At 47.1% G+C, this 24,199-nt stretch overlaps 1 protein-coding gene across 5 annotated transcripts in view; it reads left to right on the top strand.

The window, feature by feature from the left end:
• RALGPS1 (Ral GEF with PH domain and SH3 binding motif 1) overlaps nt 1-24,199 on the top strand; it is a 1,028,186-nt gene that overhangs the window by 390,115 nt on the left and 613,872 nt on the right. For all 5 annotated transcript variants that reach the window (XM_082262603.1, XM_082262602.1, XM_082262601.1 and 2 more), the window contains exon 8: nt 12,458-12,550. In XM_082262603.1, coding sequence (XP_082118729.1) covers nt 12,458-12,550 — 93 coding nt within the window. The remainder of the gene's footprint in view (nt 1-12,457; nt 12,551-24,199) is intronic.

The following is a 24,199-nucleotide window of genomic DNA, read 5'->3' as shown; positions in this document are numbered from 1 at the left end:
CGGGATTCTCCATGTTCGCATGCCATCTATCACATCAATTGTTCGAGTAGAGTTATCTCTTGCCTCTCTCGTGGGAACAAAACCGACCTGATCGTAATGGATTAGTTGTGGAATGTAGGGTAGAATTCGATTTGCCAATATTTTGGAAAACAGTTTAGTGTCTAAATTCAATAACGATATTGGGCGATAACTCCCACACGCCGCTGGGTCCTTCCCCTCTTTGTGAATCAATGTGATGTATGCTCGCAACGAATCCAGTGGCACTCTCCCTCCCTCCCCAATATAATTCAAATGTTCTAATAAGGGGGTCTTTAAGCTTTCATAAAATTTCTGGTAATATATCAGCGTCAAACCGTCTGGACCTGGTGCTTTATGTGGCTTTACTTGTGATATTGCCACTTTTAATTCTTCCTCTGTTATTTTCCCCTCTAATGCTAAGATTTGCTCTTCCTTCAGGGTGGGCATATTCGTAGATCTGATATATTTGATCGCCTCATCGAAGCCAGCCTCCCCCCCTCCAGCTGTCTCCGATGAGGCAATGTCATATAACTCTTGATAGAATCTGCTAAATTCTTCCGCTATTTCTGATGGTCCATGTTTCATCTGTCCCCCTCTTGTTTGTATTTGTGCTATTACCGTCCTTTTCTGGGGTCCCCTTAATGCTCTAGCCAACATAGTGCCCGGTTTGTCAGAATATTCGTAATAATGCCTTTTTTGTGACACTATTGTTCGAATAGCCTTCTCAAAAAGTAACTCGTTCAATTTTTCCCTGGCCGCGGTGAGAGGCATCAGCTGTTCCCTCGCCACTGATTTTTTATGACTGGCGCTCAAAACCTCTATCTGTGTCAACAGCTCAACAATCTTCTCTTCCTTTTCTCGTTTCCGTTTTGCTCCCATTTTGATCAACACTCCCCTGATTACACATTTATGTGCCTCCCATATGCTTGATGGTGTCACTTGTGGTGTTTGATTTTCTTGGAAATACCTCCTCAATTCTGCCTCTATCTCTGTTTTTGTTTCTAATCCTTGTAATAATGATTCGTTCAGTCTCCATGACGGAAGTTTTGTAGGTCCTTCTTCAAAGTCAATTGTAATATCAATTGGAGAGTGATCCGACATGGAGAAAGAACCAATTTGTGTAGCTACCACTTTGTGTAAGTCTCCCCTAGATATTAAAATACGGTCTATTCTAGAATATCTATTATGCACCATAGAAAAGTACGTATAGTTCCTTTCACTAGGATGCATAATACGCCATGGGTCTACAAGATTGAGGAGTGTAATTTCCCTACTAAGTTTTTTTAGTCTAGCGTATGAGAGATGTGATGTTCCTTGGGAGGTGTCTATGATTGGCTCTGGGGCGTAATTAAAGTCTCCACCCATAATTACCATCCCTTCTTGGAACTCTAATAGGATTGGTGTAATAAGCATTAAGAATGAAATTTGATTATGATTAGGGAAATACACATTTATCAGGGTAATTGTTTTTTCCCCTATCTTGCCCTTGACCATCAGGTATCTTCCCTGTGGGTCGACACGTGTTTCCAGAAATGTCCATGGTATCTCTTTGGCTACAATAATGCTCACCCCCTTCGACTTAGGGATGGGGGTGGGGGCATGATACGACCAAGGGAAATCTTTGTTCTGTAATTTTGGGGTTGCTTCCTTTTTAAAATACGTTTCCTGGCAGAAAAGTATTTGTGTCCGATTTCGTCTCATATCTGCCAGTAAACGTACTCGTTTTTCGGGTGTAGACAGTCCCCTAACATTCAATGAAGTGATTTTAATTTTCTGCATTTTTATCCCCACGTACTGTCTACGAATCTTATTCCCTTGGTTATACGTACTCCCCCCCCCCCCCTCCCGCTGTCGTCGTCCCCCTCACACTAAAAGAGGTGCCGTGGGTCCATGAACGCTCCTTCGGAGAAAAAAAAAAAAAAAAAAAAAACTCCCCCCCCCCCCCAAGCACCAATTTACTCTCCCTTCCCCCCCCCTCCGCGGATATGCCAGTAAGTCGGGATCCTATGTGGTCAACTTTTGACCATGCGTACCAAGACGCTTCCTATTTGGGTGTGCGATCCAAGGATTCGCACCGTGAGGAGGACCAAATCAGTTGTCAAAAATAACTGTTTCTCTTCATGTGTTTACACACTAACAACCAAAAAAAAAAAAAAAAAAAAAGAAAAAAAAAAAATGGTAGAAAAATCCACAAAATAAAGACACAAAAAGTAAAACACATCAATCTCAGCGGATCCGTGCACCCGGGGCATCCGCCCTTCACCAGAGATGCCTTGGGGGTCCCCATATATTATTCCCTACCGATCTGCCTCCATACATGCTTCAATCTATCGGTGTCCCTGAACTTGCTCATTGTTTAAGAGGCTATCCTTATCTTACCCCCCAAAGCCCTCCCGGTACTTGGTATCTAACCATCCTCCTACCATTATCCCTCCCTCCTATTACTCACTAACCACCTATATTCCCTTCATCTCCTATTCTAAACCCCCTACTCAACTTGCTATCACTATTTGTCTCTCTCCTGTTGGCTCGTTACACTCTAAACCCTTTCCTTCTCAACCAGGGCTAGGCTCACTCCGTGCTTGTATCAAAAGGAAATCCTTATGACTTCTCCATTAGAAGCCCTTGTACTGCTCACATAATAATATCGAAAAGAAGAAGTCAGGATTCCTCCCTTACTCCTAGGATCAGTATCTTCCCTCACCCTCACTGATCACCGCCCTGCTGATATAAAAAGTCCAAGATCTAGACAAGCAAGAGAAAAAAGAAAAAAAAAAAAAAAAAACCACAGAAGATAAGAACATTTACTGCTTAGCGTCATCCAACTGTAATCATGTCATTGTTCCTGTAAAGTGATTCCTGGGCCTCTCTTAATCACTTGGGGGTCAAGCCAATCAGGAACTTGCACCGGCTGTGACCCCAAAAAAGCAAACAGTCCCGGTAGTTGATCAGGCCACCGTAGTGTAAAAAGCAGTTCCCCTTTCGTAACCTTGAGATGAAAAGGGTGACCCCAGTGATAGGTAGCCCCCGCTTTCTGAATTTCTTCCAGTAAAGGTTTAACTACTGCACGCATTCTGAGAGTGTTCCTGAATAGATCTGGTAGGAGACGAATCATAGAACCTTCATATTCAAAGGGGCCCCTATCCCATGCTTTCTTCATTATTTTTTCTTTTAGTGCGAAGAAATGGATCCTAGCTAAGACGTCTCGTGGGTAGCCTTCCCCCATACTCCGCGGGGCCCTTACTCTATGGACCCTGTCTATCTCAATTGGCTCCAATTGAGATCTATCCAGAAGTCCATTGAAAATGCCTGTTATCTTGTCTGACAGTTCCGGCCCTTTTATCGTCTCAGGTAACAACTAAGACGTATATTATTGCGTCGATTTCTATTCTCGCCGTCGTCTTGCTGCATCTGGATCACACTTAGCTGTTTGGATAATAATTTCTGCTGCACCTCTATACTTTCAACTTTCTCTATAATCTGGGTATGCTCTTTTTCGACTCCATCTATTCTAGTGTCCATTGTCTGCATTTGGCCCTTCAAGGAGTTAATTTCAATGGTGAGTGAGCTTACTATGGAGGCTGCAATAGTTGACAGATCTTGTTTTGTTGGCATACTGGCAAGTAGCTCCTTCCATTCCAAGGTCTGTGCGGGCATACTTTGCTGGGGGGATTCTTGTGGGGTTAGATGCTCATCACTTGGAGAGACAATCTGCTCCAGTTTGTCCTCCATTTGCTGGGCTTGTGTCTCTTTACTATTATTACTGCTTTTACTGTCCTTCTTTACTCCTGTATTTCCAGAAGCCCCTGGTCTTGTTGGTGCCATTCTGGACGGTTCCTCCACTCTCCCACTTTGTGCACCCCTAAGAAAGTAAACAGAGATGTCCGCCCTCCTGCCAGATCTTCTTATATTCTGGGGTTCATTTCTCTGCATGGAGGATATGGGGGATGGGAACTTAGCTGCTAGTTGACATTGAGACTTCTTCACCACTAGCCCACCAGCCGCTAATTAGATATATCCGTGATTCTGCCCTTCAGTCTCTGTCCCCCCAGTATAACATAGTACACAGCCCCCCCCCCGAGTGTCACCACAGATTATACAGATTTTGCACTCACCAGGGCCGTTGCTGCACTTTCTCTATGCTCAGGTTCAATCCCTGTACTCCCGCACTGTCGGTTTGGCTGTTTCCCACCTGCCTCCACATTAGTATGGGTACACTGATATCCGTCCTGTTTGACTCAGTATATTTCTTGGGACCGGTCTGGGCCCCTGTATTTCCGTAGTCTCAGCGTGGTTCTGTCCTCTCCGGGTCTCGGTACCTATGTTGGGCACCTCAGCGACCCTCTGTTCACCCCGGGTCTATGACCCAATATGCGGGAGTCCTGGCGTTGCTCTGTCCTCCCCGGGTCCGGGTCCCTGTGTAGTGAAGTCTGGGCTCCGCTCTGGAGTCCACGCCGGTCTCAGAAGACTGCCGCTCTCGGAGGAGTCTGTTACCGCCTCGTGCACTCGCTTCCGGCGTCTGAGGGGGGAGGATGCTGCTGCTCGCTGCTATGGGCGGATGCCTGCTTACGGGTGTCGGACCTCTATTGTGAGCCTCCTCACGGCTTCATCCTCTTGCCACACCCTTCCCCAACTGGCTGGCTTGCTGGCACCCTGTTGTGGGTCGGTGGCTGGCACCCTTCTGTGGCTCGCTGGCACCCTGTGGTGGGTGGCTGGCACAGGGGCTGTGGGTGGCTGAGGCCAGGGCTGCTGTGGGTGGCTTGCTGGCACAGGGCTGCCGTGGGTGGCTTGCTGGCACAGGGCTGCCGTGGGTGGGTGGGTGGCTGGCTGGCACTGGACTGTTGTGTGTGGCTGGATGGCTGCTTGCTACCGGTCTGTGCCGATGCGGAATTGCGGAAGCACAGCAGTGCACTGTGACTGTCCGAGGAGAGGGAGGCGGCCTAAGAAGGCAGAACGTGTATAATTATAGGCTCAGAGCGTGGAGACACATGGAGCAACACACGCAATGACATCACGGTCGGTAATATCTGCAAGTTTCGGGGCCGATACCAAAATATCGGCCCTCCGATAATCGGCTTTGCCGATAATCAGTCGATCATTAGAGTATACCCCCCCCCTGGGACTGCCCATGAGTATAGCCAGAAGTTTTTTCTGCCTAGTGTTCCACTCCTGTAGTGGGCAGTATAACACAATGGTCAAGAATGACAGGAGCTGTGTCCATCAATGAACATAAGAGAAATGGATTTTACGGTAAGTCAAAAATCCCATTTCTCTTCTGTCCTCCGACAGTCGCCGCCTGCTCTAAGTCATCACTATTAGGTATTGACTTCCGCTAAGCAGGAGTAGCTAGGCATAAGACTTAGTCAAAAGAACAAAGGCATTTGCATGTACACACCCATGGGGGCTGTCCCACTGGTCAATACCCCCCCTGCAGTGAAACTCCCAAATCAGTTTGTTTCTGCCTAGCGTCAGGAGTAGTTAGGCTTTCCCTGTGCTGGGGCTACAGTCTCAGCCTTCTAATCTTTTTTATTTGATTTTCTTTTAAAAATGTCAGTTTTTTCTTGTTATACTAGCTGTTTCTTTTGTCAGCTTAGTTTTTAGTGGACTCTTCGGATGAAGATGGATTAATGCGGAGCTGGGATTCGGACTGACCGCCCTGGTTCTCCAGGGCAGAGGGTCAGAGGGACCCCCAGCCCGCCATTGAGCGTTCGGCCATGGTTCGTCCTGGCATTATGAACGACCCATCCCTGCTCGCAGCAGGGATGCAGCTGTGAGGTGGCTACCTCACTGGACTCATCTGCGATACTGCAGTGTAATGTCCTTGGCTAACGGCATTCCCTGTCAGATGAGGACAGCGGCTTTCCGTTCTGAGAGGCACCCCACGCCATCTGGTACAGGTAAGTACTTCTGTGTGGGGCCTCTGTCTGGGGTGGCAGTCCTGTGTTGCTGTGTGTCCCCTATGTCTGTGCCTGTGTGGGGCTCCCTGTGGCGATTCCCTGCGGGGGTCTCTTTGTACATGCGCTGCGGTGCTGTGTATTGTTGGGGGCCCCTTCCCCCGTGTCACTTCGGTGTTTTTTCTGGGGGTGCAGACGATGTGTGTGGCAGCTCTGGTGGGAGACCCCAATCCTGCTGGGGCCCCTGTTATACCTGACTTGGCCGCAGTAGTGGCGTCTTTAGTGTCCAAAATGGAGGTACTGATGGCTGAACGTGCTGCTAGGAAAAGACCCAGATTATCTATCTCCTCTGATTCAGATGATGATGGGGCTGCTGCGGCGGGCGTGCCCTTTTCAGGGTTTCGCTCATCCTTGGACCCTCTGGGGTCTGAGGGGGAGGCGGAGGTGGAGGGGATTGATGTTTCTCCCCCGGGGTCGCCTGAAGAACGCGCGACCATGGATGAGTTGATTGTTTCTGTTAAAGAAACACTGCACTTGGAGGATGAGCCCAGTCCTTCGGGCATTGTGTCCTCTTTTGGTACACACAGGACCCGCAAGTCGGCGCAGGTTTTTCCCTGCCCCGCTGAGTTTCATTACACTGTGAATGAACTGTGGCGCACTTTAAAACGTCCATTCATGGTTCCTAGTCTGTTTAAACTACTGTATCCCTTTGCGCCAGCTACGGAATCGCAATGGTGTGTGCCTCCACAAGTGGATCACACTGTGGCCGTCTTAAACAAGGCTACCTTGATTCCTACTGAGGAGACCCCGGTATTTCGGGATCCCACAGACAGAAGGTTGGAGTCTCTAGCCCGCCATTCCTACACGGTGGCTAGTTCCTTGCTCAAACCTGTTTTCGCGTCCGTTCTGGTGGCTCAGGCGGTGGCTGATTGGACTAAGGTGCTTAGCTGCAACCTCGCGTCTGATTCTGCCCCCCCTGCCACGCTGGCTATGGTGGATCAAATTCACCAAGGAGTCATGTATTTGTGTGACGCTGCCTTAAATGAGGCCCCTTTGGTAGCACGCCTATCCAGTGTTGCGGTGCTTAACCGTCGACTGATCTGGCTGAAGAGCTGGTCGGCTGACCAGACATCACAGAAAACTGTTGCTGATTTTCCTTATGCAGGTTCTTGCCTTTTTGGTAAAAGGTGTCCCGGGGGGTAAAAGCACCATGCTGCCCCAGAACCCCAAGAACAAGTCCTTTCATGGCAAACGGGGTTCCACCTCTCGGCCCAATCAAGAGTCCTTTCGTGCCTTTCGGAATCAAACCAAGGGCAAGCCCTTCAAGGGCCAAGGTAGCCAGAAGAAGCCCTGGGCGGGCAAGCAGAAGTCCGGCGATGCCGGTACGGCGGGTCAATCCGCCTCTGCCTGAAGGGGCGCCCTCACCCGTTTCAGGGGTGGGGGGACGTTTGCACGGTTTCCTCCAACCTTGGCTGCTCCGAATTCCGGACAGGTGGGTTCAGGAAATCATTCGATCAGGTTACAAGATCGAATTCCTTTCCCGCCGCCGGACAGATTTTTTCCCCTCAAATCTTCATTTGACCCTGGGGCGTCTGCAGGACCTGCATCAAGCGGTGCAGGACCTCCTTGCCCAGGGGGTGATTGTCCCGGTGCCTCATCGGGTCAGGTTTTGGGGGTTTTATTCCAATCTGTTCACTGTGCCCAGAAAGGAGGGCAAGGTACGTTCTATTCTGGACCTAAAAGCGCTGAACTGCTTCGTGCGCGTTCGGAAGTTCCGTATGGAATCTCTCCGTTCGGTGGGGGCCTCCCTGAGCCCAGGGGAATTCCTGGCCTCTATAGACCTGAAGGATGCATACCTGCACATCCCCATTTTCGTGGGTCACCAGAGGTACCTTTCGTTTCGCAATCGCGGAGGACCGCTATCAGTTTGTGGTGTTACCTTTTTGGTCTCGCTTCGGCTCCAAGGGTCTTTACCAAAGTGTTGGTGCCTGTTCTGGGCCTGCACAGGGCATTGCGGTCTTGGGGTATCTGGACGATTTCCTCTTAAGATCGAGTGTCTGCCAAAACCTAATGCGCGATCTGTCCACCACGGTACAGACGCTCCAGGAGTTCGGATGGACCATCAACATACAGAAGTCGACCTTGTCTCCTTCGGTTCGTCTTCCATATCTGGGAATGATCCTGGACTCTGCTCAGGCAAAGGTGTTCTTGTCGGAGGACAAGCTACGGACCCTGCAGGACGAGATCAGGTCCCTAATGGACGATCCGTCTTCGTCGCTCAGGACCTGCATGCGGTCCCTGGGGTTGATGGTATCAGCCTTCGAGGCGATACCCTTTGCTCAGTTTCACACACTGTCTCTTCAAGCGGAGATACTGGCCAGGTGGGACAGACTACCTCAGTCCTTGGATCTGAGTGTCTCATTGAGTCGCCGAACCAGAATGGATCTTCTGTGGTGGCTCCAGTCCCCGGCGGTGTCAGAAGGAAAATCCTTCCGTCCGTTACTGTGGAGGGTGATTACCACGGATGCCAGCCTGTCGGGCTGGGGTGGAGTCCTGGGCAACCTGTCTGCCCAGGGCACTTGGTCGGGGGAGGAATTCTCCCTTCCGATCAATGTGTTGGAATTGAGAGCGATAAAACTCTGTCTCTTCCAGTGGTTGGATCGACTTCGGGGCTGTCCTGTTCGGGTACAGACGGACAATGCTACCGCGGTGGCTTACATCAACCACCAAGGGGGCACCAAGAGTGTCCGGGCGGCCCGGGAGGTGACCGACATTCTATCTTGGGCCGAGACTCATGTCCCGGCGATTTCAGCAGTTCACATTCCGGGTGTGGAGAATTGGCAGGCCGACTATCTGAACCGCCAGACCCTGGACCAAGGGGAATGGTCCCTGCACCCGGAGGTTTTCCAAATGCTGTGTGCGAAGTGGGGATCCCCGGACGTGGATCTGTTCGCGTCTCGGCTAAACCACAAGGTGGAAAGGTTCAGGGCGAAGAACGCGCGATCCTCTGGCAGACGTCTCGGATGCGTTGGTGGCCCCTTGGCATCAGTATCGTCTGATGTATGCCTTTCCTCCGATTCAGTTGTTGTCCAGGTTCCTTCGCAGGTTAACCTCGGAACCGCACCTGGTGATTCTGGTGGCGCCGACTGGCCACGCCGGACCTGGTACGCCGACGTTGTTCACCTGGCAGTAGCGCCTCCTTGGCGGCTGCCAATGCGGGAAGATCTACTGTCTCGGGGACCGATCTTCCATCCTTTACAGTCTTTACAGCTTTACAGTCGCTGGCTTTAACGGCCTGGCTGTTGAGACCCAGGTCCTGAGAGACAGGGGTCTCTCCCCTGAGGTCATTCCTACTCTGATCAAGGCTAGGAAAACCTCATCTGGTGAAATCTATTACCGTACCTGGAAGGCTTACTTCGCCTAGTGTGAGTCCAGGGGTTTCTCCCCTCGCTCATACTCGGTGTCGAGAGTGTTGGCTTTCCTCCAGTCTGGGGAGGACCAGCGCCTGGCGCTGGCCACAATAAAGGGCCAGGTGTCTGCACTGGCTATTCTTTTCCAACGCCCTGTGGCGTCTCATTCCTTAATTCGCACCTTCATTCAAGGTGTGAGACATTTGGCTCTTCCCAGGAGGGAGCCTTTACCTCCATGGGACTTGAACTTAGTTCTGTCCGTGTTACAGCGTTCTCCCTTTGAAAATATCTGGGAGATATCGTTGCCTCTGCTGTCTAAGAAGGTTGCCTGTTTAGTGGCGATCACTTCGGCTCGCAGAGTGTCGGAACTGGCGGCGTTGTCTTGCCGCTCTCCTTACTTGGTAATTCACAAGGATAAGGTGGTCTTGCGACCTCATTAGTCTTTTATTCCTAAGGTGGTCTCTGAGTTCCACCAATGAGGACATTGTCCTGCCTTCGCTTTGTACGAAGCCTAAACATCCTAAGGAGGTTGCTTTGCATTCCTTGGATGTTGTCAGGGCGATCAGGGTTTACCTGTCGTCTACGGAGTCCTTTCGGAAGACGGATTGCCTCTTTGTCCTTCCTGAGGGACCTCGGAAGGGCATGGCTGCGTCTGCAGCGACCATTGCCAAATGGATCAGACAGACCATTGAACAGGCTTATGCTTTGAAGGAAGGGGTTCCACCCTTCCCTGTTAAGGCGCACTCTACCAGATCTTTGAGTGCGTCCTGGGCCTATTGGAATCGTGCCTCGGTGGCCCAGGTGTGCAAGGCTGCGACTTGGTCGTCGGTTCACACCTTTTCCAAATTCTATAAGGTGGATGTTCTGGCATCAGCTGATGCCTGCTTTGGCCGCAAAGTTCTAAGTGTGGCAGTGCCATAGGGGACCCTTGTTTTTTTTGTGGGTCCCTGGCTGTTGGGGTGTTATCCCCTGGGTTATTTGCTTTCCTGGGCTGTTGCTTCTGTTGAACCTTGTTTTCTAATGCCCAGAAGGTTCTCTTACTGTGCGTGTAAGGTTCCTTTCTCTGATGTGGGTACTGCGTTGCCTTTTCTACGGTTGCGTCTCCCACCCCTCATGTCTACACTGCTTTGGGACATCCCAATAGTGATGACTTGGAGGAGGCGGCTACTGTAGTAGGACATAAGAGAAAACTGAATTTTTGTAAAATCTTACCTGTAAAATTCCTTTCTCTGAGTCCTCCGACAGTCGCCGCCCCCCCGCCCCTCTTTTGGGGTTGTTTTCTTACCTACTGCTATTCTACCAAACTGAGTTGGGAGTGTCACTGCAGGGGGGGTATTGACCAGTGGGACAGCCCCTATGGGTGTGTATATGCAAATTAATTTGTTCTTTTGACTAAGTCTTATGCCTAGCTACTCCTGCGGAGCGGAAGTCAATACCCAATAGTGATGACTTAGAGGAGGCGGCGACTGTCGGAGGACTCAGAGAAAGGAATTTTACAGGTAAGATTTTACAAAAATTCAGTTTTTATGGGGCATTTGTGGACTTTTGGTCCGCTCTTTCTCGAAGGTCTGTATAACACACAGGGTGGCTGCAGAATGGAAACGACCTGTGGAAATGGCTGATTTATTAAGAAAATTATTCAGGTTTTCTATTGAGCTAACATTTTGTAGAACACTTCAAATAAATAGAGACAGTATAGTACAATACAATTCAAGAAAGTTAGGAGGATCCTGTTCATTACACTCAAAGGGAGGGGCAAGTGATGCAAGCGGTTGAAATTGTGAGGGTATAAGCTGATGGACAAAGTAAAAAGTTCTGATTTCAGGTAGGGCAGGATAGGATTCCCTGAAGAGATGTATTTTTAGGGATTGCCTGAAAGCAGGCAGAACAGGAAATGTCCAGAGAGATTGGGGTTGGGAGTTCCGAAAGGATAGTAAATGCTCTGCAGATGTCCTGGAGGTGAGCATGGGTGGAAGTGATGAGGAATCTAGAGTGCCTCTAGAAATCTTGGGAGGAACGTAGAGGATGGTTTGAGTGATCTTTTCACACGATATTGGTGATGTAGCTTGGAGCACAGTTGTGAACGGCTTTTTATGTTGTTGGTATTCTAAATTTTATTTGTTGGGCGAACAAAAGCCGGTAGAGGAATTGGAAGAGAGCTGCAATGGACACTTGGTTTTTGGTAAAGTGAATAAGTCTGGCAGCAGCATTGATGGTGGAGTGAAGGGGGATAGCCTGTGTGCCCTGGGTGGAACAATAAGAAGGTAGTTGCAAATGTCGAGGAGAGAGAAATAATGGGGGTGAATAAGTATCTTTATGGTGTCATTGGTTTAGAAGGGGTGTATTTAAAAAAAATGCTACGGAGGTGAAGGATGCAAGATTTTTACAGTGATTGGATATGGTAATACATGGAGAGGTCAGAGTCCAGTGTTACAGCCAGCACCCAGGCATGAGGTGGTGGGACTGATGGTTGGGCTGTTGATATTGATGGAAAAGGGAGGAGACATGGGATGAAGGAAAAACTATAAGCTCCATTTTGTGAAGATTGAGTGTGAAAAAATGGTGTAACATCTATACTGATATGTCAGTCAGTAAATGAGTGGTGCATAAGGAGTCTAGAGGGGTGAGCTGAGGAGTAGAGAGATTTGGATTATGTCAGCATGAACATGGTATTGGATGCTATTAACTGACTAAGGGTGAAGGTGTAGATCGAAAATAGAAGATGTCAGAGAACATAGCCTCGTGGGACCCCTACAGTACCAGGAAAAGGAGAGGAGGAGATGGAGTTTCTAAACTGATGATGCAACTGCCACTTCAGCCCAGAAGTATGGATCCACAGTCATAGTTTGCTTAGGTCACACATCATCTCTAATCTTCTAATGACGCAAAACAATTTCACCTCCTTATTATACCTGCGTGCTTTGATACATTGTATTACAAACAGTGATACATTTTTGACACTGGAGGCTGTAGACATGCGCAAAGAAAAATAACTCTGCTCAGTTCACCCTTTTTACATGGAATATTTTCTTGTTTTATTGGTCATACTTATTGTGACAATGTTTGTATTTTGGTAAAAAGAGAAGGCAATGTTTCTACTGATAACGGAAACTTCTATATTTTCTCTCTTTGCAGAAACTTCTAGACCTGAACAACCTCCATTCTTTGATGGCAGTGGTGTCCTCGTTGCAGAGTGCTCCCATCTTCCGGCTGTCCAAAACCTGGGCCGTGAGTTTTATGTTTCTGTTTCTCTCACAACCAGATCTTGCAAAAGATTGGGCACGGCATCGTTCCATTTCATTCTTTAAAAGTTACACAAGACAGGGAAGAAACTGTGTATCTCCAGCCAAAAAATTTTGGGGGTTTTTAAATGAAGTAGGGAAGAGTTAAAACCCCTGTCAGTATTTTGTGGTCATTTTCTGACCAATAGACACCACCTGTTCCTGTGGCAATTGTAGAATTTTGGTTTTTCCCTCACTTTCTGTGTCAGTGAACATGGTTAAAGAGAGAAGAGAGAAACTCTGTTAGGTTTTGGTCCTAACGGTTCCTCCTCCATTCAAAACCAAAGAAAAAACATTTTGGCTTTGAACACGCTTTAACATTAATCTTCTAATAATACTTCTAATACCAAATATGTGGCTATTCCAGATTGTAAGAGCAAATTGCAGTGTGCAGATGAGATAGAATTGAGGCAGTGTTACATCGATGGAGAGGGATGGCCTTTGGGTAGAGGTGTTGTGGCCTGGGAGGGATTGTACTGTGAGCAGAGGTGAGAGATCCACTTTAAGTTGGAAAAGTTTAAGTTACATGTTATCAACACCCACTGACCAGGGGGTAGGTGGATCGGTGGATCAAAGGGAGGCATTGTAAACAGAGGCTGAGTTTGTTGGGAGGAAGGTATGCTGTATGAAGGGGTTGAGGTAGGTGGGTGGGTGGAAGAAAGGTGATGTGATTGGGAGGTAATTTGGCCATTGATGGATGAAAACACAAAAAAAAGAAAAAGTGGGGCTTTGAGAAGGACAATGTGGAAGGGAAGATCACAATTAAAGCACAATATTTTGTAAAAAAATACATGTTTATTGAATCAAAAACATAAAAAAGACTTTACAAATATGTAATAAAAACATGTGTAGAGATATGCTCTCTGTGGGAGCGGCGCTGATACATGTGTACCAAGGTGGTAACAGTGGTCTCTTTTCAAGCGCAGTCTAAAGGTCCCCAGTAAGCCAACGCGCTTCGCACTAAGGCTTCCTCAGGGCCAAAGAGACCAAAAAGACCGACAATCTACAAAAGATACATACAAGAACATATTATAACAACTATACATACATTGTATCACATCAATATGCAATATCATATGTTATAGATTTTACTAACCCCCACAAAGTCAGAGGCAAGGCAAACCTATGTCCCGGGGCAGACGTCGGGACCCAGTATAGCAGGGGCAGTTATATCATTTAATAACTATGTCCAAAATGGAACCACCATAATACCTCCTCCAAACTGGAAGGTACCAATATCACGGTAATAAATCACTCAATAGAGTAATGGTGATGGATGAAAAGATGCGATATGACTGGATGGAGGGGTGGGTGGGGTAGATAGGAATATGTTGTGACTGGCTAGAACTGTTAACACTCACACCTCTTTTAATAATTCAGTTAGTTGCTCTGTTCCCTACAGTGCTTACAGTAACTGTGATGTGCTGTCACATCTCACACTCTTCATTACAACTGTACAGCCCCATCTCACTAGAAACCTACTGTCCATTTTACCACTAACGTACCATACAAAGCCCAGTCTCCCTCCTGTTCATCTCTACCTCTTTATCTCCTCTTCTGTCTTGAAACTTGGCATCTGTCTCCCTGCACCTCCCTATTTTCTCTACAAACCCACCTTCCTAAGTTCATTCTCCAGCTAGTTCCTTCTCTGGTATTCTTGTGCACCCGAAGGGTGAACTGGAGCTGAGCATTTACTAATTTACTGATTTACTAAAGGCAAAAATACTGTGCTTTGGAAGTGCAGTTGCACTAATTTCCTCCATCATCCAGTTATGTGCAAAAATGCATTTTTTTAAATTTATCTTTTCACTTTGAGTATTCTTTACAAAGTGAAACTTTACCACATTTACTAAACCCTGAGGGAAATCACCATGACTGCACTTGCAAAGTGTATAGTCTATTTGCCTTTAGTAAATCCACCCCTAAGTGTCTGTATTCCCTGCTCATAGATGAAACATTATATAAATTAAAACAAGGGTCTTGGAGACTGAGGAAATACTGCCTTCTGCCTGTAGCAAAATTGATTTAATCTTCATTTAGGTAAAGTTACTGGCCTAGAGCTGAAGTACAGCTTTTTAATATTCAAAGAGCACATCTTATCTGAAAAATGATACTGTCGCTGTATATTATTTGTCAGAAATGCATTTATGCAGTCTTGTAAAGATACTGAACTATCCACTTGTACTATACAATAAAAATCCAACAGAGGAAGCAGGAGCAACTCAGTTTGACAGTGTCAGGACTTAAAGCTGGAGACCCTTGGGTGATTTAATACTCATCCTAAAGCTCGCCATACGCAATCGTTGTGCAATTTCTGTACATTCCCATCAAGATTTCCCTAAACTATAGTAATACAAAACAATGACCACTATTTATGCCACATCCCAAATTGTACACTATAGGAATAAGGAAAGCAGAACCTCGTCCTGCAGCAGGAGAACTTTAATGGCATGCGAATGAGGCCAACCCAATGTATAAAAAAGTATCAAAATCTTTTATTAATGCACATATCATTAAAACAGGGTCACATTCTTGTCTTTCTTATGATTTTAAATGTCTTTTTGATTTTTTTTGGATGTTATGTTGTACATCCTGTTTTAATGATATGTGCATTATTAAAATATTTTGATACTTTTTTATACATTGGGTTGGTCTCATGCCATTAAAGTCCTCCTGCTGCAGGACATGGTCCTGCTTTCCTTTTTCCTATAGTTTTCCTAAACTGTGCAATATGGTTGTCTACCTAAAGAATGCTTTAAATTTGTTTTCAATCAGGCTCTCGCACTACCTAATTCATTAGTGTATCTGAAGGGGCTTGTAATATCAGATTTCTCTTACATCCTCTAACAGTCACCGCCCACTCATACAGTCTTCACCAATGGGTATTGACCTCTTATCCACAGGAGCAAGCTAGGCATAAGACTTGTTAAGAACAAAGCAATTTACATAGACACACCTGTAGGGGGCTGTCCCTTTGGTCGAATACCCCCCTGCTATCAGCCTTCCCAACTCAGTTTGTCTTCTACCTAGTTAGGAGTAAGATAGGCTATCCCTGTGCTGGGGCTACAGTCTCAGCCTTTCTTCTGTTTTATTACTTTTATTTTCTGCAAAAGTGTTTTCTTTGCACTATTAGATTTTTATTTGTTCTTTCGCTTAGTTAGTCGGATCTTCGGAAGACTACAGCGTTTGCGGAGCTGGGAATCGGACTGGTCACCCTGGTACTCCAGGACAGAGGATCTTATGGAATCCCAGCCCGCCATCGAGCGTTTAGCGGGCTATGCGTGCGCCCTGGTCTAGCAAACGACTTGCCCCTGTCCTCAGGGGCGAAAGCCTGCGAGGTGGCTACCTCACCGGGATGCCTCAACATGCGGTTTTTAAATGTGCGACGCATCCTATTTCAGCTGACGGCTCCCCCGCCATCTGGGGTGGGGGGTTCCCGAGATATCGAGGCGCCTACGCCATATGGAGCGGTAAGTAACTTCTGGGTGGGGCCTCTGTTTGGGGATTAAAGTCTGCTGATGTCTGTGCTCTCCCCTCATGTCTGTGTCCGGGGCTCGCATCTCTCCCGGTCCTTGCGGGGGCCTCTTGGCACATGTCTCGCCATGGGGGGGTCTGTGGGGGTCCCTATCCCTGTCCACTTTATCTGTGTGTTTGGGGGCGGAGACATGGCGGTGCGGTCCTCTGCGGTGCAAAAAACGCGGGTCTGACATTTTGGGTATGGGCAGCTGCTCTGGCCTCACTGTGGGCACTTTCTGCAGCTCTCTATGTAGTGTTTTTGGCGCCTTCAGGCGCCATCTTGTGTGTGGCAAGGTGTTCTTCTTTGCACATGTTCGGCGGCCATTTTCCCGGAGCCTCCCATTCAGATGCATTGGCAACCATTTTCCCTTAGTCAGCTTCCTGTTCAGCCTCTAGCGGGTGACAACACTTCCTTTCCTGTATGATGAAGAGATCATTTCCAGCAGCGTGGTAACACTTCTGGGGGTTTTTTTTGCTGGTTTTGGGGAATATTCTTCTGTTTTCAGTGCTTTTCCCATCTCAGGGGTACCTTAGTGTTATCCTCATTGCGGTGCATTGCGGTGGGTCGCCGTGATCGCGTCTTAAAGGGCCAGCGCCATAGTATTTTTCTCATGGAGTCCCAGGACTGCAAATTCCCCCCAGCCTTGGTGAACGATTCAGGTACTCCTGAATCTTCACCTTCGCTTGCTGCTGCACTTGCGACTTTAGCGCCCAAGGTGGATTTATTGATGTCAGAGCGGGGTTCTAGAAAAAGAGCTAGGACTTAATTATCCTCTGATTCCGAGTCTGATATGGTTGCCCTGGACAGTTTACCCCTGAGGGGGTCTCAGTCCTTTCATGTGGAGGTGGAGGGGGAGGAGGAGGATGATCCTTCTCCTGAAGCGGCTAAAGAACGCGCTGCTGTGTCTGCGCTTATTGCTTCTCTTAAAGAGACGCTACATTTAGAGGATGAGCCCAACCCATCGGGTAAGCAACCTTCCTTTGGTACTCGCAGAACCCGGAAAGCGGCACAGATGTTTCCTTGTCCCGCTGAGTTTCACGAAACGGTGAACGAACAATGGCGTAAATTTAAAGCGCCCTTTTGTGGTACCAAAACGGTTTCAATTCCGTTACCCTTTCGCGTCTCCTACGGATTCGCGATGGACTGTGTCCCCTAAAGTGGATCACACGGTGTCCAGGTTAAACAAGGCCACTCTCATACCCTCGGAGGATTCTCCGGTGTTCAGGGACCCTACGGATAGACGGGTGGAATCTCTTGCTCGCCACGCGTATATGGTGGCGGGTTCTTTACTGAAGCCCATCTTCGCCTCTGTTATGGTCTCTCAGGCTGTGGCTGATTGGGCCCAGGTGCTCAAACGCACTCTGGAGGCGGATTCCGCCCCTCCGACTACTGTGGAGATGGTGGAGCAGATGCGTCTGGTGGGTTTTGTACCTGTGTGACGCGGCCTTGGATGAGGCTCCTCTAGCAGCACGGCTGTCTGGTGTCACGGTGCTGCTCCGTCGTTTAATGTGGCTGAAGAGCTGGTCGGCTGACCAGACTTCCAGAAAGACGGTGTCTGACATCCCTTATGCGGGGAATCGTCTTTTTGGGGATTCCCTGGACGAGTTGGTTAAAGGGGTCACTGGGGGCAAGAGCACTCTGCTGCCCCAGAACCCCAAAGGTAAGTTTTTCCGCGGTAAGCGGGGCCCTTCCTTTAAACCACATCAGGGGTCCTTTCGTGCCTTCAAGGCGCAGGACAAGGGGAAACCCTTTAAGGGCCAGGGTGGTCAGAGAAAGCCCTGGGCGGGCAAGCAAAAATCCACCCACGCCGGCCCGACGGGTCCTTCCGCCTCCACCTGAAGGGACGCCCTCACCCATTACAGGGGTGGTAGGATGTCTGCGCGGTTTCCTAGAACCTTGGCTGTTCCAGACAGGTGGGTTCAGGAAATCATTCGATCAGGATACAAGATCGAGTTCCTTTCGTGGCCAGCGGACAGATTCTTTCCCTCAAATCTTCATTTGACCCAAGATCGGTTGCACAATCTTCATCTGGCGGTTCAGGATCTCCTCGCCCAAGGGGTGGTCGTCCCGGTGCCTCATTGGGACAGGTTTCTGGGGTTTTACTCAAATATGTTCACTGTGCCCAGGAAGGAAGGCAAGGTATGTCCGATTCTGGACTTGAAAGCTCTGAACCGCTTCGTGTGGGCTCAAAAGTTCCGCATGGAATCCCTCCGTTCGGTGGTAGCCTCCCTGAGCCCGGGAGATTTCCTGGCTTCCATCGACCTCAAGGATGCGTATTTACACATCCCCATATTCGAGGGTCATCAGAGGTTCCTCCGATTCGCAATCGCGGAGGATCACTTTGTGGCGTTACCTTTCGGTCTCGCTTCGGCTCCAAGGGTGTTTACCAAGGTGCTGGCTCCTGTTCTGGCCCTGTTGCGGGCACAGGGGATTGCGATCTTGGGATATCTGAACTATCTCCTGTTAAGATCGAGTGCCAGCCCGAGTCTATTGCGCGATCTGTCAACTACCGTTCAGACGCTCTAGGAGTTCGGGTGGACCATCAACGTTCAGAAGTCGACCTTGTCCCCTTCTGTTCATCTCCCTTACCTGGGAATGGTCCTGGACTCTGCCCAAGCAAAGGTTTTTCTGCCGGAGGACAAGCTCCAGACTCTGCAGGACGAGGTCAGGTCCCTCCGGGACAAGGATTCCTCATTGCTCCGGGCCTGCATGCGGTCCCTGGGGTTGATGGTGTCGGCCTTCGAGGCAATACCATTTGCACAGTTCCACACGCGATCTCTTCCAGCGGAGATCCTGGCCGGATGGGACAGGCATCCTCAGTCCTTGGAAAGGAGGATATCTCTGAGTCGCCACGTCAGAGAGCATCTTCTGGTGGCTCCAGTCCCTGGCTCTGACGGAAGGAAAATCCTTCCGCCCGTTATTGTGGACGGTGATCACCATGGATGCCAGCCTGTCGGGCTGGGGTGGCGTTCTGGGCATTCTGTCTGCCCAGGGCACTTGGTCGGAGGAGGAATCCTCCCTGCCGATCAACATATTGGAACTGCGAGCGATCACACTGTGCTTGCCCTGTTGGTCGGATCATCTTCGGGGCCGCCCTGTGCGGGTGCAGATGAACAACGCCACTGCGGTGGCTTACATCAATCAGCAAGGGGGCACCAGGATTGCCCGGGCGGCCAGCGAAGTGACCAACATTCTGTCTTGGGCCGAGATGCACGTCCCGGCAATTTCGGCAGTTCACATTCCAGGTGTGGAGAATTGGCAGGCCGATTATCTGAGCCGCCAGACCCTGAACCAGGGAGAATGGTCCCTACACCCGGAGGTGTTTCAGATGCTGTGTGCGAGATGGGGAACCCCAGATGTGGATCTGTTCGCATCTTGGCTAAACAACAAGGTGGGAAAGTTTGTGGCAAGAACACGCGATCCTCTGGCAATCGCCTTGGATGCGCTGGTGGTGCCTTGGCATCAATATCGCCTGATTTATGCCTTCCCCCCGATTCAGTTGTTGTCCAGGTTCCTTCGCAGGTTGGTCTCGGAACCGAAGTTGGTGATTCAGGTGGCCCCGGACTGGCCGCGATGGTCTTGGTACGCGGACATCATACAACTGGTCATCGAGCCTCTATGGTGACTCCCATCACGGGACGATCTGTTGTCTCTCCATCTGATCTTCCATCCTGCTTTACAGTCTCTGGCTTTGACGGCGTGGCTGTTGAAAGCCAGGTCTTGAGAGATCGGGGTCTCTCGTTGGCGGTCATTCCTACCTTGCTCAAGGCTAGGAAGGCCTCGTCCGTTAAGATCTATTACCGTACCTGGAAGGCTTATTTTGCCTGGTGTGATTCCAGGGGCATCCATCCGTGCTCCTTTTCGGTGGCCAGGGTGTTGGCCTTCCTGCAAACTGGTGTGGGCCAGCGCCTTGCGTTGACCACGATTAAGAGCCAGTTATCTGCACTGGCTATCCTTTTCCAGCGCCCCTTGGTGTCAAACTCTTTGATACGCACCTTTTGTTCAAGGAGTGCGTCATTTTTGGCTCCTCCTCGGAGAGCGCCTTTACCTCCTTGGGACTTGAACTTGGTTCTGTCCGTTTTGCAATGTCCTCCCTTTGAAAAACATCAGGGAAAATTCTCTGCCTCTGCTGTCACAAAAGGTTGCCTTTCTGGTGGCGATCACATCTGCCCGCAGAGTGTCGGAGTTGGCGGCCCTGTCTTGCCGCTCCCCTTACCTGGTGGTTCATAGGGATAAAGTGGTCTTGCAACCTAACCAATCTTTCCTTCCTAAGGTGGTTTCCGATTTTCACCTTAACATGGATATTGTCTTACCTTCGATGTGTGCGAATCCTAAGCATCCTAAGGAGCTTGCCTTACATTCCTTGGATGTTGTCCGGGCGATCAGGGTTTACCTGTCGTCCACTGAATCCTTTAGGAAGTCAGATTCTCTTTTTGTAATAAAGAAATATGACCAGCGCTACGGACTAGATGTTTGGGAGAGAAATATATTAGATAGAGGTGTAAGCTGCCCCAATCAGACCTTGGGTGTAAGGTGCAAGTGTTATAAAAGAAGTGTGAAGATTGGTGGTGGCGCTACCTCTGAAATAAAAAATGCCCCTTGTGAAGTGTAAGGGGAAGTGTACTGGTAGACAATAACCCACAAATGGTGCAATATCTAAAAATAATAATAAATGGATAACAAAGATATATTCAAATCAAACAATATATGCGAAGAAATTGTATATATATATATATATATAAACCGATGTTGTGACAAAAGACCCACAACCGAAGATATGTGAGTGATTTCCAAATGAATGTGCCACTTGATCTGTATCAGCGTAAGTGAAAAAAATATATAAAATAAAATAAAAAAAGTGGATAAGTGAAATTCCACGAGTGGCCACTAGGTGGCGCAAATAGCTTGGTACAACCTGTATGTTGATGTATGGAGATGTTCCTTTTCGAGATGAACGAGCAGTCAGAGTAGTCAGCGGCGGGTGCCCTGAGTGCTCACATGAAAGGAAAAATACCCCATGGTGAATAATAGTAACATACAGTTGTAAATAAGCGGCGTAGTAGACTCACTCGTACAGTAGATCAGGATCAGAATAGTCGTGTTCGCCGGGAGGCTTCCGCGTTCCACGGCCGACAACCGGAAGTGACGTTTGACGTCGGAGACTCCGCCCTACGCGTTTCGTCACAATGACGTCAACTGGAGCGGCGTCAACATAGCGTACTCCCGGAATATTTATAGCCGCCCATATCCAGGTAACGGAGGGGACGGAACAAACACCGCCATATTGCTACTCCCTCTCCGGAAGCCATATTACTCAGCCACTAGCTTCATTATGGATGTGCAGGGGAACGGCCATACTTCATCATATCTGATCTCATTAATTTGTCCGAGTGTACTACGAGCCTTTAGCTTACTAAAAACATAACTTTATTGTGATCATATAAAACATGCTAAAAAAGCCCGGATTATAAAAAATAAGTGAAGAATAGATAAAAGAATATACATAAAAAAGAGGGCCATATCTACGTATATATCATACAAAGAATAAAAATATATATAAGTGTGAAGAAAAATTGTGAGATATATATACATAAATATATATAAAAACTAAAAAAATACAAAATATAAAATATAAGAGAGTGTGTATACAGAAATCCTCGAACTATACAGGACAGGTCTTATGCAGTCTATGTAAACACGCAAGGGGCATCAAAAGTGGGGATGGTTCAGTGCGGATAAAAACTATATCATTTTGTGATACCTGTGCATAGGATTCAGGACATGGAAAAGTATGTGCATATATATGTGTCAATGTTACTAGGTGAGGAGGAGAAACAAAAGAGGGTGGTACACACCAATGTGTCAGCGATCAATGATGCTGGATGAGAAGGTCAGGTGCCATGAAAAAAGGAAAAAAAACAAAAAAAGGACGGAAAGTCCACATATATATCCAAAGGTGGATACTGATGTGGAAGAAAATTGTAATAGATACATGAAAAAGAATACGTATAGTGCGGAGCAAAAAATTTTTTTTTAAAAAAATATAAACTTATTTTGATGAGACTGATAAGCTAAAAGAAGTAAAAAATATATATAGTATAAAATTAAATAATTCATACAACTGTATCAAGGAGGGCATGGGAGGAAAAACAGAAATGTATTTGAAAAAAATTCAAAAAAATATATATTCAAAAAAATTCAAAAAAATGCTATATTCAAAAGAATGTGAGGATGGAGCACTAAATTGTGTACTTTGGGTAGCAAAAAAAGAGAGGGATTCCATAGATGCTGGATGAGAAGGGTGGTTCAAAACATACCTGTGTGTAAAAAATTCTTAAACCGGTATGTTTTACGGTTAAGGTAAACAACTGATAGAAAGCCGCAAATCATTGGTAAAAACGTCTAATGGTAAAAAAGACTGGTTTTAAGAGCTTTCTAAATAAGACTATATAAAAAGGACTGGTTATATATAAAAAAGTAAAAAAATATATATTTATAAAATATCCTTTTAAATGTTTAAAAAATATATAAAAATTGTATAAAAAAGGGAGGAAAAAAAGAGTTGGATGTTTATGTATCCGTAATAAAGCAGTTCAGGTCTATGTCAGTATTTAGTCCTTCGGGCCGGAGAGATCTCATCAAGTAAATCCACTTGGTTTCATTGCGTGAAACCATTCTGCGTTTATTACTACCTCTCCAATCGTCTTTGATCTTGTCTATCCCATAGAATATAAGGCCCGAGGGATCTTGACCATGTGCCTCTTTAAAGTGCCTGGAAAGGGTGTGTTTCTCAAACCCCTTTCTAATGTTTTTGACATGTTCGCGTATCCTGACGTACAACTGTCGGGTAGTTCTTCCGATGTACTGTAAGTGACATGGGCACTCAATGACATATGTCACATAGGAGCTGGTGCACGTGATGGTATCTTTTATCCTGAACAACTCTCCTGTGGTGCTAGAAGTAAAGTTAGTGATCTTCCTCGGCTGTTTTTTATTCGTTTTACACGGTAGGCATTTCTTGCATCTAAAAAAGCCATTAAGGCTAGTCGGAAGAGTGATCCGTTTTGGAGGGTTAATCACATTTTTCACCAGTTTGTCTCTTAGAGTTGGGGCTCTTCTGTATATAAAGGTAGGTTTCTTTGGTAGAATTTTCTTAAGTGTCTTGTCTGCTGCAAGGATGGGCCAATGTTTTTTAATTATTCTCTCCACCTCTTTATGCTGTCTGTTAAAACCGGTGATGAAGGCAAATTCATAGTCGTTCTTCTTTTCTTTTTTATCTTTATCCCTAATGAGTTCCTCCCTATTCATATCTCTCACTATTTCCTTAAGGTTTCTCATTTCCTTCTTGTTGTATCCCTTCTCAATAAATCTCTCTATAAGGAGATCTGCTTGTATGTCGTAATCCCGGGCATTACTACAGTTCCTGCGTATACGTAACAACTGTCCTTTGGGGATATTCCCCAGCCATTTAGGATGGTGGCAGCTCCTCTTTGGTATGTAGCCGTTCTTATCGGTCTTTTTAAAAAATGTCTTACTGAAAATACTTCCATCCTGTTTGAACAGCTCTAGGTCCAGATAGGATATTGTTTGTTTGTCCCAGTTGCCTGTGAACGATAATCCATATCTGTTTCCACTAATTTCGTCAAAGAAAGTCTGTAAACTTTCAACATCCCCTCGCCAAATCAGGATAATATCATCTATATATCTCTTATAGTATTGCAAGTTGGGTCTTTCTACACTAAAAATCTGTTCTTCCTCCCATTTCTGCATAAAAATATTTGCAACACTAGGTGCATATTTGGCTCCCATCGCGACGCCCTTGGTTTGTTCGTAATACTTCCCCTTATACCAAAAATAATTGGAATTCATGGCCATTTGCAGGCCCTCAAGAATAAAGTGCATCTGTGCTTGTCTGAGGTCAGTGTATTTGTGCAACGCCCATTCAACACTGTCTAACCCATCACTCTGTATGATGTTAGTATATAGGGAATTTACATCAATAGTTACCAGAAGGTCTTCTTCTGTGACAGTTAAATTTTTAATTTCATTTAGTAATTGTTTACTATCCCTAAGATATGA

The sequence above is a fragment of the Pelophylax lessonae genome, assembly GCF_965119305.1.
Source record: "Pelophylax lessonae genome assembly, chromosome: 7".
NCBI lineage: Eukaryota > Metazoa > Chordata > Amphibia > Anura > Ranidae > Pelophylax > Pelophylax lessonae.
Note: the sequence above shows the minus strand (reverse complement) of the source record. Positions and strands in the feature narration are given on the sequence as shown.